Source organism: Triturus cristatus, chromosome 11 (genome assembly GCF_964204655.1).
Source record: "Triturus cristatus chromosome 11, aTriCri1.1, whole genome shotgun sequence".
NCBI classification, from domain to species: Eukaryota; Metazoa; Chordata; class Amphibia; order Caudata; family Salamandridae; genus Triturus; species Triturus cristatus.
In genome coordinates, this window is record NC_140594.1 from 1,105,869,660 (window position 1) to 1,105,885,106 (window position 15,447).

At 42.9% G+C, this 15,447-nt stretch overlaps 1 protein-coding gene across 2 annotated transcripts in view; it reads right to left on the reverse strand.

Moving 5' to 3' along the window:
• The window catches only part of LOC146786088 (eukaryotic translation initiation factor 4 gamma 1-like), a 647,727-nt gene that overhangs the window by 99,865 nt on the left and 532,415 nt on the right, over positions 1–15,447 (reverse strand). Inside the window, exon 10 of one of the 2 annotated variants that reach the window (XM_085635544.1) lies at positions 11,313–11,455. In XM_085635544.1, coding sequence (XP_085491670.1) covers positions 11,313–11,455 — 143 coding nt within the window. Of the gene's footprint in view, positions 1–11,005; positions 11,456–15,447 lie in introns of those variants that run through there. The other variant, XM_085635543.1, reaches the window with a different exon arrangement.

Consider the following 15,447-nt stretch of genomic DNA (forward strand, 5'->3'; position numbering starts at 1 on the left):
AAGTCTTGGAGGAATGATTCTTTTAAGTCCCTCCATAAATGCTTTAATGACAGGGACTCTAAAAAGAGAAAGATGTTGTCTGTTCTGCAGATATGCAGCTATTGCAGCAAGATGTAAGCGTATGGAAGAGTACGCTAAATTGGAACGCTGCAGATGTAGTAAATAGCAAAGGATGCCTTGAACTGAAGCGTCCAGTGGATCTATTTGATTGTTATTGCAGTATATCACAAATCACTTCCACTTTGCTGCATAGAATGCTCTTGTGGTAGCACATCTAGCCTCTTTGATAATATTTATACAGTCTGGCGGAAGATTAAGGTAGCCAAACTCTAAGATTTCAGGTGCCAGATCGCAAGTCTGGATGTATTATTTCTCCATGGCTCTGAGTGAGCATATTGGGAGTGGGGTGTAGTTTTGGTGAGGAACTACTGAGAGCTCCAACAGGGTTGTGAACCAGGGTTGTCAAGCCCATGAGGGAGCAACTAGGATTAATGTCAGGGACGCCTGTCTGAGCTTCCGAACCACTAGTGGAATGAGTGGGAGAGGCGAAAAAAGCGTAGGCAAATATCCCTGACCAATTCGTCCATTGGGCATTTTGCGTTTAGGTTTGTTGTGAACGGATCTATGTCTGGAAAGCCATGCATTTGAAAGAATGAGAGGAGAACTTGAGGGTGGCGTTCCCATCCGTGGATCTGTTGTCTTTGATGACTGAGCAGATCTGCAATCTGATTGTTTACTCCTGGAAGGTGTTCTGCCAGAGGAAACATTTTGTGATGTATGGCCCAACTCCAGATGGTCTGTGCTAGTTGTGACAGCTGGAGAGAGTGTCCCCCCCCCTTGTTTTTGTATATAGTACATTGCTGTCATGTTGTCAGTACGGATCAGGACAGCTTTGGCTACTAGATGAACTTGAAATGCTTTGAGCGCTAGAAAAATTGCTAGCAGCTCTAGATGGTTTATGTGGAGCTGCTTTTGGTGCAGGCTCCACATGCCCTGAATTGTGTGTGTTTGGAGATGAGCTCCCCAACCAGTGAGCGATGCGTCTGCTGCTAGCACTATCTGTGGAACTGGGTCGATGAAGGGTTGTCCTTTTGAAAGGTGTTGTGAATTCCACCACTGCAGAGAGCAATGGGTGCGGCCGTCCACCAACACTAGATCCGATAACCAACCCTGAGCCTGGTTACACTAACGTGCTAAGCACTCTTACTCTTGAAGGGGACGCATGTGAAGTCTTACGTAAGGGACTATTAGTATGCAAGACGCCATCATCCCTAGTAACTGCATGAACACCCGCGCTGGCAATGAGTAATGAGGCTGAAACTGGCAGAGCAGAGTCTGCAGGTTGAGGATTCTGGCCGGATTAGGGTAGGCCAAAGCCTTTTGTGTATCTATTGTGGCTCCCAGATACCCCTGTGTGTTGGATGGCTGTAGAGGAGACTTGGACAGGTTTACTGTGAATCCAAGATCATGGAGCAACTGCACTGTTTTGTGAGTGTGACGGAAACAGCTTTTTTGCAAGCTGGCTTTTATGAGCCAGTCGTCTAGATATGGGAAGACGTGAATGTGTTGTCTTCGAAGGTGTGCTGCGACTACTGCTAAGCACTTGGTGAAAACTCTGGGTGCGTTTGTTACTCCAAATGGGAGCGCACTTGGTGAAAACTCTGGGTGCGTTTGTTACTCCAAATGGGAGCACCTTGAACTGATAATGCTGTCCTGCTACTACAAACCTTAGGTATTTGCGATGAGCAGGATTTATTTGGATATGGAAATAGGTGTCCTTTAAGTCCAGAGTGGACAGGAAGTCGCCTTGTTGAAGGAGTGGAAGTACTTGTTGTAGAGTGACCATGTGAAAGTGGTCTGATTGAAGGTATAGACTGAGTTGTCTGAGGTCCAGTATAGGCCTGAGAGATCCGTCCTTCTTGGGAATTAAGAAGTATAGGGAGTATACTCCTGTTCCCAGATGTTTTAATGGAACTGGCTCTATTGCTCCTTTTTTTAAACTGAGATTGAACTTTTTTTTTTTTTTTTTTTTTAGAATGGTGAGATGTTCCTGTGACTTTGCATGTTATCTTGGAAGAATGTTTGGGGGAGCAGCTGTAAGTTCCAGGCAGTAACCATATTGGATAATTTGTAGAACCCATTTGTCTGAGGTGATGGTGTTCCAGACAGGGAGTAATTGAGAGAGACGTCCTCCAACAGGAGTGGAATGATCGGAGGGTAGTGGAAGCAAGTCACTGTTTGTTATTAGCGTTGGAAGTGCGTGTGGAGTTGCCTCTGCCGCTTCCCTTAGCATTGTTTCCTCTAAAACCTCCTCTAAAATATCCTCTTGATGAAGGCGATTGATTGTTGCCCTTGTAAGAGGAGGGGGGATTTTCTGTGACAGTTTTGGAACCACCCCTGTAAAAGGAGCGGCGAAAGGAACCTCTACTAGCAGGTAATTGTAAAGCCCCCATGGACTTTGCAACCTCTGTGTCTTTTTTCATTTTCTCCAGTGAGGTGTCAACTGCTGAACCAAATAGGTGTTCCTTGTCTAAAGGTTGATTAGGAATGGAGGCCTGTACCCCAGGTTTGAAACCTGATATTCTTAACCATGCGTGTCTGCGTAGCAACACACTTGTGTTTACTGCACGTGCTGTGTTTGCTGCATCTAATGCACATTTGATGGAGGTATTGGTAATGAGTTTTCCTTCTTGTATGAGATCATTTGCCTTAGCTTTATGCTCATCAGGCAGATGTTGGTTAAGTTTTGCCAACTCATCATAAGCTCTATCATACCTGGCTAGCAAAGCCTGAGCATTGGCAATGCGCCAGTGATAGCTGCCAGAGAAGCTACCCTTTTACCAGAGGCATCAATGAACTTGGGACTCTTTATCAGGAGGAGGGGCCTCAACTGCTTGAGAATTTGATCTTTTACGAGCATTAGATACCAACAAAGAGTCTAAGGGCAGTTGACCTTTGATGTAAGCAGGGTCAGTAGGTGCTGGTTTATATTTTTTCTCAACCCTGGGTGTGATTATTCTTGCCCAGACAGGTTCTTTGAAAACCTCATCTGCATGCTTAAGCATCCCCATAAGCATTGGTAAAGTGTGTGTTGTTTTCTGAGTGGAGCTTAATGTCTTGAATAAGAAGTCCTCCTCTAAAGTTTCTTTATCTAATTTTCACCCCATGATAGTTAGCAGCCCTATTAAGAAGCTAAATATAACCTATATTGTCATCAGGAGGTGATGGCCCTGATGGATACAAATCATGGTCAGTGTCTGTATGTGGATCAGTATTATAATCCTCCCATGGATCAGCATCTTGTGGCCTGTTGTCATCCCTCTCCCCATCCCCAACCCCCTCATCCTGTGGGTCAGGTGGTGGTGGTGAATTAGTGGGGGTAATAAGTAGGTGAGGATTAGTAGGTGAAGAAGGTGGAATATCAGGTGGTGATGGGTGTATACCCATATTCCTTTTCTTTAGTGGTATGATGCCCATCCTGATGTGCCAATTTCCTTTTTTCAGGTAATTTGCAATGAATATGTCCAGTATCTGGGTTGATAACCTGTCCTTTTTGTTTCGGATCCGGAGGTGGAACATCGGACCGAAAATCTTTTGTTGGAGTCCTTTTCTCTTTAGTAGTAGTATTCGGCATCGAGAGTTTCAGGTCCGAACTCTTCGACACCGAAGATTTAGGCTTGGACAAAGTTGGAGGATGGAAATGCTTGGTTTTCGGCACCGATGATTTCAATTCGGTGCTGCTAGGAGGCCGACTCAATCCCGAGCGGGAAGGCTTTTCTTTGTGTTTTGGCACCGGGCCCGCAGGCGGGGTGCTCGAAACTCTTTCTCGGTGACGACCTTGGCCCGTAGGCAGAGGAAGGACCTGAACCTTTTTAGGTTTTGGTTGTTGCGGCAAGGGTGTAACTTGCTCCTCTTCTACCACGTCGGAGTCAGCTTTGGACATGGAGACATGTTCTTTTTCCTCGGCTCCTTGAGAATGTTCTTGGTTGGAATCTTCTGCGAAGATGTCCAGTACGGAGCCATCTTGTTGCATTTCATGACGTCGAGCCCGACAGTCACGGAGTGTCTTCTTCGGTCCAAGCGATCGGCACACGTTGCAGTCCTTCTCGTCGGGTTCCGGGGACAAGCAGAGATTGCATACTTCATGCAGGTCAGTGCGCAGAAACTTGGTGTGACACCGGGACAGAGCTTGAATGGAGTCCGTTCCGTCGACTGTTAGGGAGCCTGGCGTGGGTTGGCCCAATGGCACTTCACGAGTTTTCCAATCGAAGATTCTTGGTTCAAAATGATACACGGGGAATAGGAAACGCGATCGAGAAACAATGCCGTTGATGGTAGTGGATTGCGCGTCGAAGGGAACCCGAGAAACGGTGCCGAACCGGAGCGCAGCAATTCACATCCGAACCCGATGGTGGAAAAAAAAAATCCAACAATGGAGCCAATGCCCATGCACACTATCACCGAAAGGAGGAGTCACCTACCTCGTGACTGGAAAAGACTTCGTCGAACAAAATCAAAGTGCAAACATCCGGACTCAGCACTAGATGGCGGACTATGCACAGCATGTGATCTACAGCTCACATGCCTCGAACAGATAGGAACTGATGTCAGCACGCATTGGCGGAGGTTATCTGTGGCTCTGCTCATTACTTCAAGAGTTAAAAGTAGGGGCGGGGCAGAGCAGCTCAACACAATCTACCAACACACTGAAGTACTGCTCAAAATATTTGTGGATACACTTTGATGCCAGGGGAATATTCACAAGGTGAAGAGTGCTGATGGAAGTATCCATCATAAGTTGAAATTTCGGCTGTCATGTCAGATCCTGCACCACAGCTCATACAATAGTTTTAGAAAAACATGCTAGTACATTACAGTACTTCAATACATAAAAGCAGTTTTATTACTCAAGGGTTAAAAAAAGAATCAAAACAATCAATTTAAATTACTTGCTTGGCTGGTGAAAAATGGCACTGCTCAGCAGCTGTGAACTCTAGGCATTTGTGATGCAGCCTGAAACTAAGGGGAAGTGGCAATTATAGCCAACGGTTGCCCATGTTTGTGTGGCACTACTGGATATTCTCGGAGCGTTAAAAATGTTTACTGACTCAATGGTAGCTATGCATTCTAAACAGATCTTTCTTCTGTGAAAGACTAAACTACATCACTCTTCCCAGACTGACCAGCCCAAAATAAATGTAATATCAGACAGTTTCATAACCATAATGAGGCAAAGACAGTGCCAATCACCTATTGGATAGCTTTTCATGGCCTACTGCGGAATCCTCCAGCTTGGCACTTTTACCACTTTCTACTTAAACTGTTTGTTTCCTTTGTCTGTAGTACTTACTAGTACATGGACAACTGATGTCCAGGTCTCTTAGATCATATTCCTCTTTGTTCTTTACTTACCTTACATTATGTGATACAGACGTCGATTAAAAGATACAATATGATTAAAAAAATCACCAACTTGGTAAAGTCCACAAGGACAAAACATGGGTCGGCTGCTCTATTATTCTTGGCTGTTCATCTCTACTAGCACAAAATTGGTGAAAATGTGACTGATCCGAAAACAGCAATAAATATTATTACTGGACTCAACCAAACCTTATGGAGACTTTTTTTTTACTGACATTCATAACAAATTTACACTAAGTTGTGTGTACTCAAAACCCTTGTTTGCTTCAAACTGTAGTGGGATGTCAACCCTGGTTGAACCCATACCTTACACCTTATGTACCAGTGTGTTTTGGAATAGTTTGAGTACCACTATTTCATTTAAAATTATATCCGTTTTGACTAAATGCAATGTTGTATGTTACTTGCCACACGTGCAATGATATGAACTCAAAGCTAGCCTTCTTTAGGTTCAGAAATATGTTTATTAAAGAAAAAGCAAATCTCGATACAAAAAGCAAAGTAACATTGTATATGCATATGAAATACATTTTTAATACAAGGAGGAATTAGGTATACATGCAATCAGAAATGATCTATCTAAGCAAAAAAGATTGATAACAGTAGAAAAAAAAGAAGTCATATAATATATAAACTGTAATGTAAGGGAGGAATAATTAAGCATATAAAAAATTACAATAACAGAAAATTATGGAGGTTTGAGAACTTCTTGTTGTACAGGAGTTAGAGAAGATGAACGCCTAGCACTAACTTCAATGAATGTTGTAACAGGTAGCCACAGACCCAGATGTTTCGGAGCTATGGTAATAGGATACACAAAAGCTGTATCTAGTCTGTGATTATAACAAATAGCATACCACCGAGCTTGATAAGATAATTTGTTGAGGTCTTTCCAATTTTTTGTAATTTGTTGAAACGCAACTGCCAATAAAAGGTCTATAATTTTTATATTAGAGGACTGATCTGATCATATCGGGGATAAACTACCTAAAAATATGTTAGAAACAGAAAAAGGAAAGTGAGAATGAAAAATTAAGTTGAGTGGATCCAGACCTTTTTCCAAAAAACATGAACAGGTGGACATGTAAAAAGTAAATGGTGAAGGTCTGCGTGAGGGGAGGAACATGTCCCACAAGATGTCGAGACACAAGCATGTTGTTTATGCAGAGCAACTGGAGAGAATAATAGCCTATTATAAATGAAAAAAAGTGCGTGGTGTTAGCAGCTCTCGAGGATTTCCTCATCTTATTCCATATTTTATTCCAAAGAGCAGTTGACCATTCAACTTCCAAATCTTGCTCCCAGAAGAGTTCTGTCTTGGATTTGTCCCGTGGGGTGAGTGAAACTTGTAAATAATTATAAATGGCAGAAGCTTTGGGATTGACTTGTAATAGGGAATGTAATTTATCAACCGGAGAAGTAAGCGGAGTACTGAAGGAGGTGGGTGGTGTGCAGCGAGAGTGTGCATCAAAAATAGCTTGCTTTAGAAGTGTGTATTTAGAGTGGAAGGAGGATTGTAACCCAAATAGACTTTTAATCTGCGGAAAGGACATGAATTGGTCTTGTTGATATAAATGGTGAACCCATATTAGACCCTTTTGTCTCCACGTTTTCCAGTAAAGAGGCTTATCACGTATCAATATCAAATTATTATGCCATATCGTGGAATTGGAGAGAAGAGTTCCATCTATGGAATCTTTGGGGCGCAGAGGTTGCAGAATCCTAGATGTATGTTTAATTATGGGGGTCGACAGATACTGTGGTTTTCGCGAGAAAGAGAGATACTCCTGAAAGGAGAAAGGAGATAGAAAGGAGAGTTCAAGTTTAGCCCACAGGGGATGATGTGAAGAGGATTGATTGCGAGAGCCATCTAGATGATTGTGGGTGCAAAAAAGCTTTTTGATATATGGGGAAGTTAGGGACATTAACACCCCCCTCCGATTTTGGGCGAATCAGTTTGGATATGGACATACAAAAATTTTTATTACACCAAAGGAAAGAGGATAACAAAGAGTTTATTTAAAAACATTTTTTTAAAGGAATGAATATTGGAATATTAGATATTGTATAAAGAACTATGGGGGACAGCATAATTTTTATGGTGTCGAGACGGCCCCACCATGATAAGTATAAAGGATGCCATTTAGCAGTTAAAGTCGATATTCTCTGTATACAATTATCCATGCATCTGGAAACTGTATTTGAGATGGAGGAAGTGAAATGTAGGTCCAAGTACTTAATATATTGGGGACACCATGCAAAGGTTGAGAGAGCGAAATCATCTTTAAAGGTGTACTTTGTCTGGGGTAATATTTCACATTTATCTTTATTTAATTTATACCCGGAAACAGCTGCAAAGGAGTCCACTTCATTTAGAAACGTAGGAATAGAGGCTTGGGGTTGGGACATAAATAACAATATATCATCAGCATATGCTGCCAATTTAATGTGAGTATCATTAAAGTTAAAACCCTGAATATCTTTGTTCTGGCGAATCCACAAAAGAAACGGTTCTAAGGCTAGGTTAAAAAGACAAGGGACAGCCTTGGCGGACACCTCTCCCCAGGGTAAAAAAAGAGGAGGACATACCATTGGCGCTCACTGCTGGTTTTAGACTAGAATATAGAAGCAAAATTAATGAAATTATCTTAGGTCCAAAGCCAAACCACTTGAGGGTTTGGAAATGATACGGCCATTCCACTCTATCAAACGCTTTCTCAGTGTCCAATGCTATAGCAGCCAGAGAGTGTGTAACATGAGAGGATTTGGATAAAATATCAAAGAACAAACGGGTGTTATCCGTGATATATCGTCCTTTAATGAAACCTGATTGTTCCAATCCCAACAAGTCAGGAAGATGTGAATCTAGTCGAAAAGCTAAAGATTTAGAGATGATTTTATAATCAACATTAACAAGAGAAATTGGTTGATAGTTTTTACAGTATTTCAAGTCTTTTCCCTCTTTGGGGATAAGGCATATGAGAGCTTCAGAGAAAGTACCAGAAGATTTACCTGAGGACAGAAAGAAATGTAACAATAAATGCAATTTTGGAATTAATAAGGAGGCAAAATGTGTAAAAAATTCAACTGTAAACCCGCCAGGGGCTTTGTCTTTTTTAAGTGCCAAGTGTGCAGCATGGAGTTCTTTTTGTGAAAGGTCTAGTTCTAAATTGGAAAGGTCGGGTTGAGCTGAGGGGGTTCGAATTATGTCAGACAAGAACCGAGAGATATGCTGTTCTGTAGGGAGATGCTTCTGAGGTGTAGAGCGTTTGATAAAAATTAAGAAATTCGTTTAAATCTCATCATCTTTATATTTCAATTCTTGCTGAGCATTCATAATAGATTCTATAAAACAATGGGTGTCAAGGGAAAGAATGCGCTACCTGCAAAAATACACAATCACTAATGATTGAATCATGTAATTTCTTATGATGAAGCACACGTGAAATTAATGATAAAAGTCTCTTAATGATAACAGCAAAAAAGAGAACAATTTGTGTGGGCTTCTCTTCTTCTTTATTTCCAAGTTGGATCTTCAAATTCCTTAATTTGCAAACATTCCTCCACTCCCCAACGCGTTTCGTCGATAAGGGATTAACCCATACGACTTCCTCAGGGCTTAATTCTTGTATCTCTCACCTTCACGTACTGTTTTGATATCTTCAGTAATACCTGCTAATCAAGTCCAAAAACGAGTCGTTGGCGCTAAGCTGAATTCTTAGTCTTGTCTCCCCAAAAAAAAACGAATTAATTCTTTCTCTGTTAGTATACTCCAGAGCCGCAGTCACAATCCAAACGTATTTCCAGTCCTTAAACCACGAACATTAATCTTTAAATCCTCCACAAATCCCTGCAGTACGGAGATTTTTGAAACGCAATGGCCCCCGAATACAGGAACACTTGTGTTGCAGGGATTTGTGGAGGATTTAAAGATTAATGTTCGTGGTTTAAGGACTGGAAATACGTTTGGATTGTGACTACGGCTCTGGAGTATACTAACAGAGAAAGAATTAATTCGTTTTTTTTGGGGGAGACAAGACTAAGAATTCAGGTTAGCGCCAACGACTCGTTTTTGGACTTGATTAGCAGTTATTACTGAAGATATCAAAACAGTACGTGAAGGTGAGAGATACAAGAATTAAGCCCTGAGGAAGTCGTATGGGTTAATCCCTTATCGACGAAACGCGTTGGGGAGTGGAGTCATGTTTGCAAATTAAGGAATTTGAAGATCCAACTTGGAAATAAAGAAGAAGAGAAGCCCACACAAATTGTTCTCTTTTTTGCTGTTATCATTAAGAGACTTTTATCATTAATTTCACGTGTGCTTCATCATAAATAATAGATTCTATATTTAATTTGTTATGTTTAACTTTCAAGTTATTGGCTAAGACCTTGCCAGCTTTGTTCTGCCCACCATAAAACTTTGCACTGGACTTCAGAAGGTAAGTAGAAGCGTTATTCGTTGATTCTTTATTAAATTGAAATTTAACGTTAATAAGTTCTGACAAGCATTCTTTTGATCTAGAAGAGTAAAAAGAGTGTTCAAGTCTTTTAATCCTAGCCAGGAGAGAGGTGGTAAGCTCTTTTGACTTTTTACGTTTTTTTAGAGACATAGACAATAATAAAATCCCTGGCTGCTGCCTTGAAGACGTCCCAAATCACGTGAAAGGAAAGGTCATCAGTATGGTTGAGTGAGAAATATTCATTAAAAAATGAAGTGAAAGAGGAAACAAAAGTCTTGTCTGAGAGAAGGGAGTTGTTGAAACGCCACTTCCGTGGAGTGCAGGGTCTCTGTAAAATGTCTAATTTCATAATGATGGGAGCGTGATCAGAGATTAGGTTAGATCCAAACTCTGCTGTCATTAATGACTGTGAAATGTTATGAGAGATGAAAAAATAGTCCAATCTTGACTGAGTATGGTGAGCTGGAGAATAATAAGTGTATTCTTTAGTAGTAGGATTACATAATCTCCAGGCATCAATAAGCTTGTATTGTTTGATAGTTTGTACAAATGATTTGTGGGCTTTGTGAGGAACAAAGGAGACCATAGAGTTACGATCAAGAAAGGGGTCATGTACTTGATTACAATCACCTGTGAGTATGAAATTTTCATCAATACAATCGGCAAGTTGATGTGCTAAGGTCGACCAAAAGGAGGGTTCCCCAATAGTCAGTGCATAAACATTTAACAGAGAAATTGGAACTTTATCTATCAGAAGCTTAGTATATAACCATCTACCATTTTTATCAGAGCTTTGTGATAATACTTTAACAGAGAGTGATTTACGGCAAAGAGTAAGAACTCCAATCCGTTTGCCATCACCTGGCGAATAGAAAACCTCCCCAACCCAACCTCTCTTCAATTTAATGGATTCTTCTACTGTTAGGTGAGACTCCTGTAAACACGCTATATCTGCACCAAGCTTGGCCAAGTGGGTCAGGACCCGTTGTCTTTTAATGGGAGAATGAAGGCCTTTCACATTCCAAGAGACAATGTTTAAAGACATATGTAGAATATGAGGACAAGTATGAAACAAACAGCCATATGAAAAAGAAAATAAAGTAGTATAAACCAGAAGACAGACCAACTAACTGTATTACGAACCAATTTTATAAAGAGGAAATATAGATAAGAACGGTAAAAAGGACTTGCATGTGACAAATGGAATATGCAAAAAAGGAAAACATTATACGCAGTATCAAGATAAGCAACATGAACAAGGAGTATGCCAAGGAAAAAAGATGGTAGGAAAGATAAAGAGTAAAAGATATAAAGAAGAAAGAAGAGACATTATGCAGAAATAAGTTAAAGACGATGACAATGAATGAGTAGAGAAGGGTAAAGGTGTTTTTGAGAAAATGGAGAGGAAAGAGAAGAAAAAGACTATACCTAGAAGGAGTCCAAAACAAAAAGAGGGTGGGGAGGGATGAGGCCACATGGAACGATGACACGTCCGAACTCCACAGGATGAGACGACACAACTTCGGGAAGAGCAATCACAAACATGAGGGAAGGATAACGTGAAGAGGAGTCTGTAAGGGAAAAAAAGTTAATTAACCAATTGCGGTGTTATAAACATATAAATGACTAATAAAAACTTTATAAGTGTAAATCTACTTAAAAAACTAACAATAAATCACATTAAATAGATCATAACAATATATAAACTAATGGGTAGTCAATGAGCTACAAAAGCAGCATCAGCGGAGTAACAATTTAAGCTTGCGTCTACAGACCCTGCAAGAGGACAACCATCAAGGGCGGGATCTAGAAATTTCCATTCTGTCAGGGCAATGAGAGTTCAAGAAGCTTTTAAGCTTAACCGGGTCATCATAAGTAACAGTACTATTGTTGAAGGTTACTTTGAACAAGCAAGGGTGAAATAAGCCAAACTGCGCCCCAATAGAGCGCAGAGCAGGTCTCATAGACACAAATTATTTTCTTCTAGCCGCTGTAGGTTTTGCGTAATCCTGCGAGAAGTAAAGTTGGTTTCCTGAGGTTGAAATCTTTCCTAAGGGAACGGACTGCAACCAGTACCTTGAGAAGATCTGTGTACTCCAAAAAATAAAGTATCACACCTCGTGGTTTGCGTTGAGCAGATGGCGAAGAATTTAAGAGGCCTAGCCTGTGAGCACGTTGAATGTTCAAGACGGTTGTGTCCGGCAACTTGAGCACTGTCGGCAGAAAGGATTTGAAAAAAGCAATAGAATCCGACCCCTTTGAACCTTCCGGCAATCCGTAAATGCGTAAATTATTCCTTCTATTTCTGTTTTCAAGGTTCTCAATCTGCTTCTGACAAGATGCAACCTGTGATTGAAGGGCTTCCACCTGAGCGCAAGTCGAACTCAAAGAGTCCACACGTTGTTCTACTGCTGTAAATCTCTCTTCCATTTTTGACATCCCTCAGTCAAGACTTGTATCTTCGAATTAGTCTCCTCCACAAATGGGCGTAACGCCCATATTTCTTCCAAGAGAATATCCATTGAGACAGACAAAGAATGCTTTGGAGGTGATGGCGGATCTTTTTTCAACCGCTTGATTGAAGCCTTGGTGGTTGTAGCGGAAGAGGCAGAAGCACCCTTTGGAGAAGAGGCCAGAGAGTCCTCCATTTTGAGGCTGCGAGCGTAAAGGCGAGCATGAGAAATAGATGAATGGTTTGCCGGAGACACCGGTAATTTAGCTGTTTTCAGTCTGCCCATATAAATGAGATATGCAAATAGTCTTATCTGAAGAAAAAATAAGCTAGGGAGATACAATTTCTATTGCAGGCCAGTAGAAGCAAGTACTTGAAACCGTCACAAGCTTAATGAAGAGAAAAAGTATACTCAGGACCGAGAAAGTTGTCTGCTCAATAATGAAGAACTAAAATAAATAACGTTACAACAAACAAATGATGGACGGAATTTTGACAATGCAGACATTCTCCCCCAGTCAAGAGATCTGGGTTAAATCCATCGTTCTTTTGCCCACTACACCACCCCAGTTTAGACATGGCCATATGCAAATCAGTCTTGACCCTGTGCCTCATGGGAACAGTCCAGCCCGAACTGCCAAGCCATGTCTTCCCTGGACCGGAATCAAGCATCCTAGGACCGGTTTCTGGCTATCAGCCGTCATCAGCCAGGATAGCTTGACTCCAGTGGCGTAGTGAGCACGGGTCCCACGTCTGGGAATACCCATCCCACTTAGGGCGAAAAGTGTTACAACAAACAAATGATGGACGGAATGCTGACAATGCAGACATTCTCCCCCAGTCAAGAGATCTGGGTTAAATCCATCGTTCTTTTGCCCACTACACCACCCCAGTTTAGACATGGCCATATGCAAATCAGTCTTGACCCTGTGCCTCATGGGAACAGTCCAGCCCGAACTGCCAAGCCATGTCTTCCCTGGACCGGAATCAAGCATCCTAGGACCGGTTTCTGGCTATCAGCCGTCATCAGCCAGGATAGCTTGACTCCAGTGGCGTAGTGAGCACGGGTCCCACGTCTGGGACTACCCATCCCACTTAGGGCGAAAAGCGTTACAACAAACAAATGATGGACGGAATGCTGACAATGCAGACATTCTCCCCCAGTCAAGAGATCTGGGTTAAATCCATCGTTCTTTTGCCCACTACACCACCCCAGTTTAGACATGGCCATATGCAAATCAGTCTTGACCCTGTGGCTCATGGGAACAGTCCAGCCCGAACTGCCAAGCCATGTCTTCCCTGGACCGGAATCAAGCATCCTAGGACCAGTTTCTGGCTATCAGCCGTCATCAGCCAGGATAGCTTGACTCCAGTGGCGTAGTGAGCACGGGTCCCACGTCTGGGAATACCCATCCCACTTAGGGCGAAAAGCGTTACAACAAACAAATGATGGACGGAATGCTGACAATGCAGACATTCTCCCCCAGTCAAGAGATCTGGGTTAAATCCATCGTTCTTTTGCCCACTACACCACCCCAGTTTAGACATGGCCATATGCAAATCAGTCTTGACCCTGTGCCTCATGGGAACAGTCCAGCCCGAACTGCCAAGCCATGTCTTCCCTGGACCGGAATCAAGCATCCTAGGACCGGTTTCTGGCTATCAGCCGTCATCAGCCAGGATAGCTTGACTCCAGTGGCGCAGTGAGCACGGGTCCCACGTCTGGGAATACCCATCCCACTTAGGGCGAAAAGCGTTACAACAAACAAATGATGGACGGAATGCTGACAATGCAGACATTCTCCCCCAGTCAAGAGATCTGGGTTAAATCCATCGTTCTTTTGCCCACTACACCACCCCAGTTTAGACATGGCCATATGCAAATCAGTCTTGACCCTGTGCCTCATGGGAACAGTCCAGCCCGAACTGCCAAGCCATGTCTTCCCTGGACCGGAATCAAGCATCCTAGGACCGGTTTCTGGCTATCAGCCGTCATCAGCCAGGATAGCTTGACTCCAGTGGCGTAGTGAGCACGGGTCCCACGTCTGGGAATACCCATCCCACTTAGGGCGAAAAGCGTTACAACAAACAAATGATGGACGGAATGCTGACAATGCAGACATTCTCCCCCAGTCAAGAGATCTGGGTTAAATCCATCGTTCTTTTGCCCACTACACCACCCCAGTTTAGACATGGCCATATGCAAATCAGTCTTGACCCTGTGCCTCATGGGAACAGTCCAGCCCGAACTGCCAAGCCATGTCTTCCCTGGACCGGAATCAAGCATCCTAGGACCGGTTTCTGGCTATCAGCCGTCATCAGCCAGGATAGCTTGACTCCAGTGGCGTAGTGAGCACGGGTCCCACGTCTGGGAATACCCATCCCACTTAGGGCGAAAAGCGTTACAACAAACAAATGATGGACGGAATGCTGACAATGCAGACATTCTCCCCCAGTCAAGAGATCTGGGTTAAATCCATCGTTCTTTTGCCCACTACACCACCCCAGTTTAGACATGGCCATATGCAAATCAGTCTTGACCCTGTGCCTCATGGGAACAGTCCAGCCCGAACTGCCAAGCCATGTCTTCCCTGGACCGGAATCAAGCATCCTAGGACCGGTTTCTGGCTATCAGCCGTCATCAGCCAGGATAGCTTGACTCCAGTGGCGTAGTGAGCACGGGTCCCACGTCTGGGAATACCCATCCCACTTAGGGCGAAAAGCGTTACAACAAACAAATGATGGACGGAATGCTGACAATGCAGACATTCTCCCCCAGTCAAGAGATCTGGGTTAAATCCATCGTTCTTTTGCCCACTACACCACCCCAGTTTAGACATGGCCATATGCAAATCAGTCTTGACCCTGTGCCTCATGGGAACAGTCCAGCCCGAACTGCCAAGCCATGTCTTCCCTGGACCGGAATCAAGCATCCTAGGACCGGTTTCTGGCTATCAGCCGTCATCAGCCAGGATAGCTTGACTCCAGTGGCGTAGTGAGCACGGGTCCCACGTCTGGGAATACCCATCCCACTTAGGGCGAAAAGCGTTACAACAAACAAATGATGGACGGAATGCTGACAATGCAGACATTCTCCCCCAGTCAAGAGAT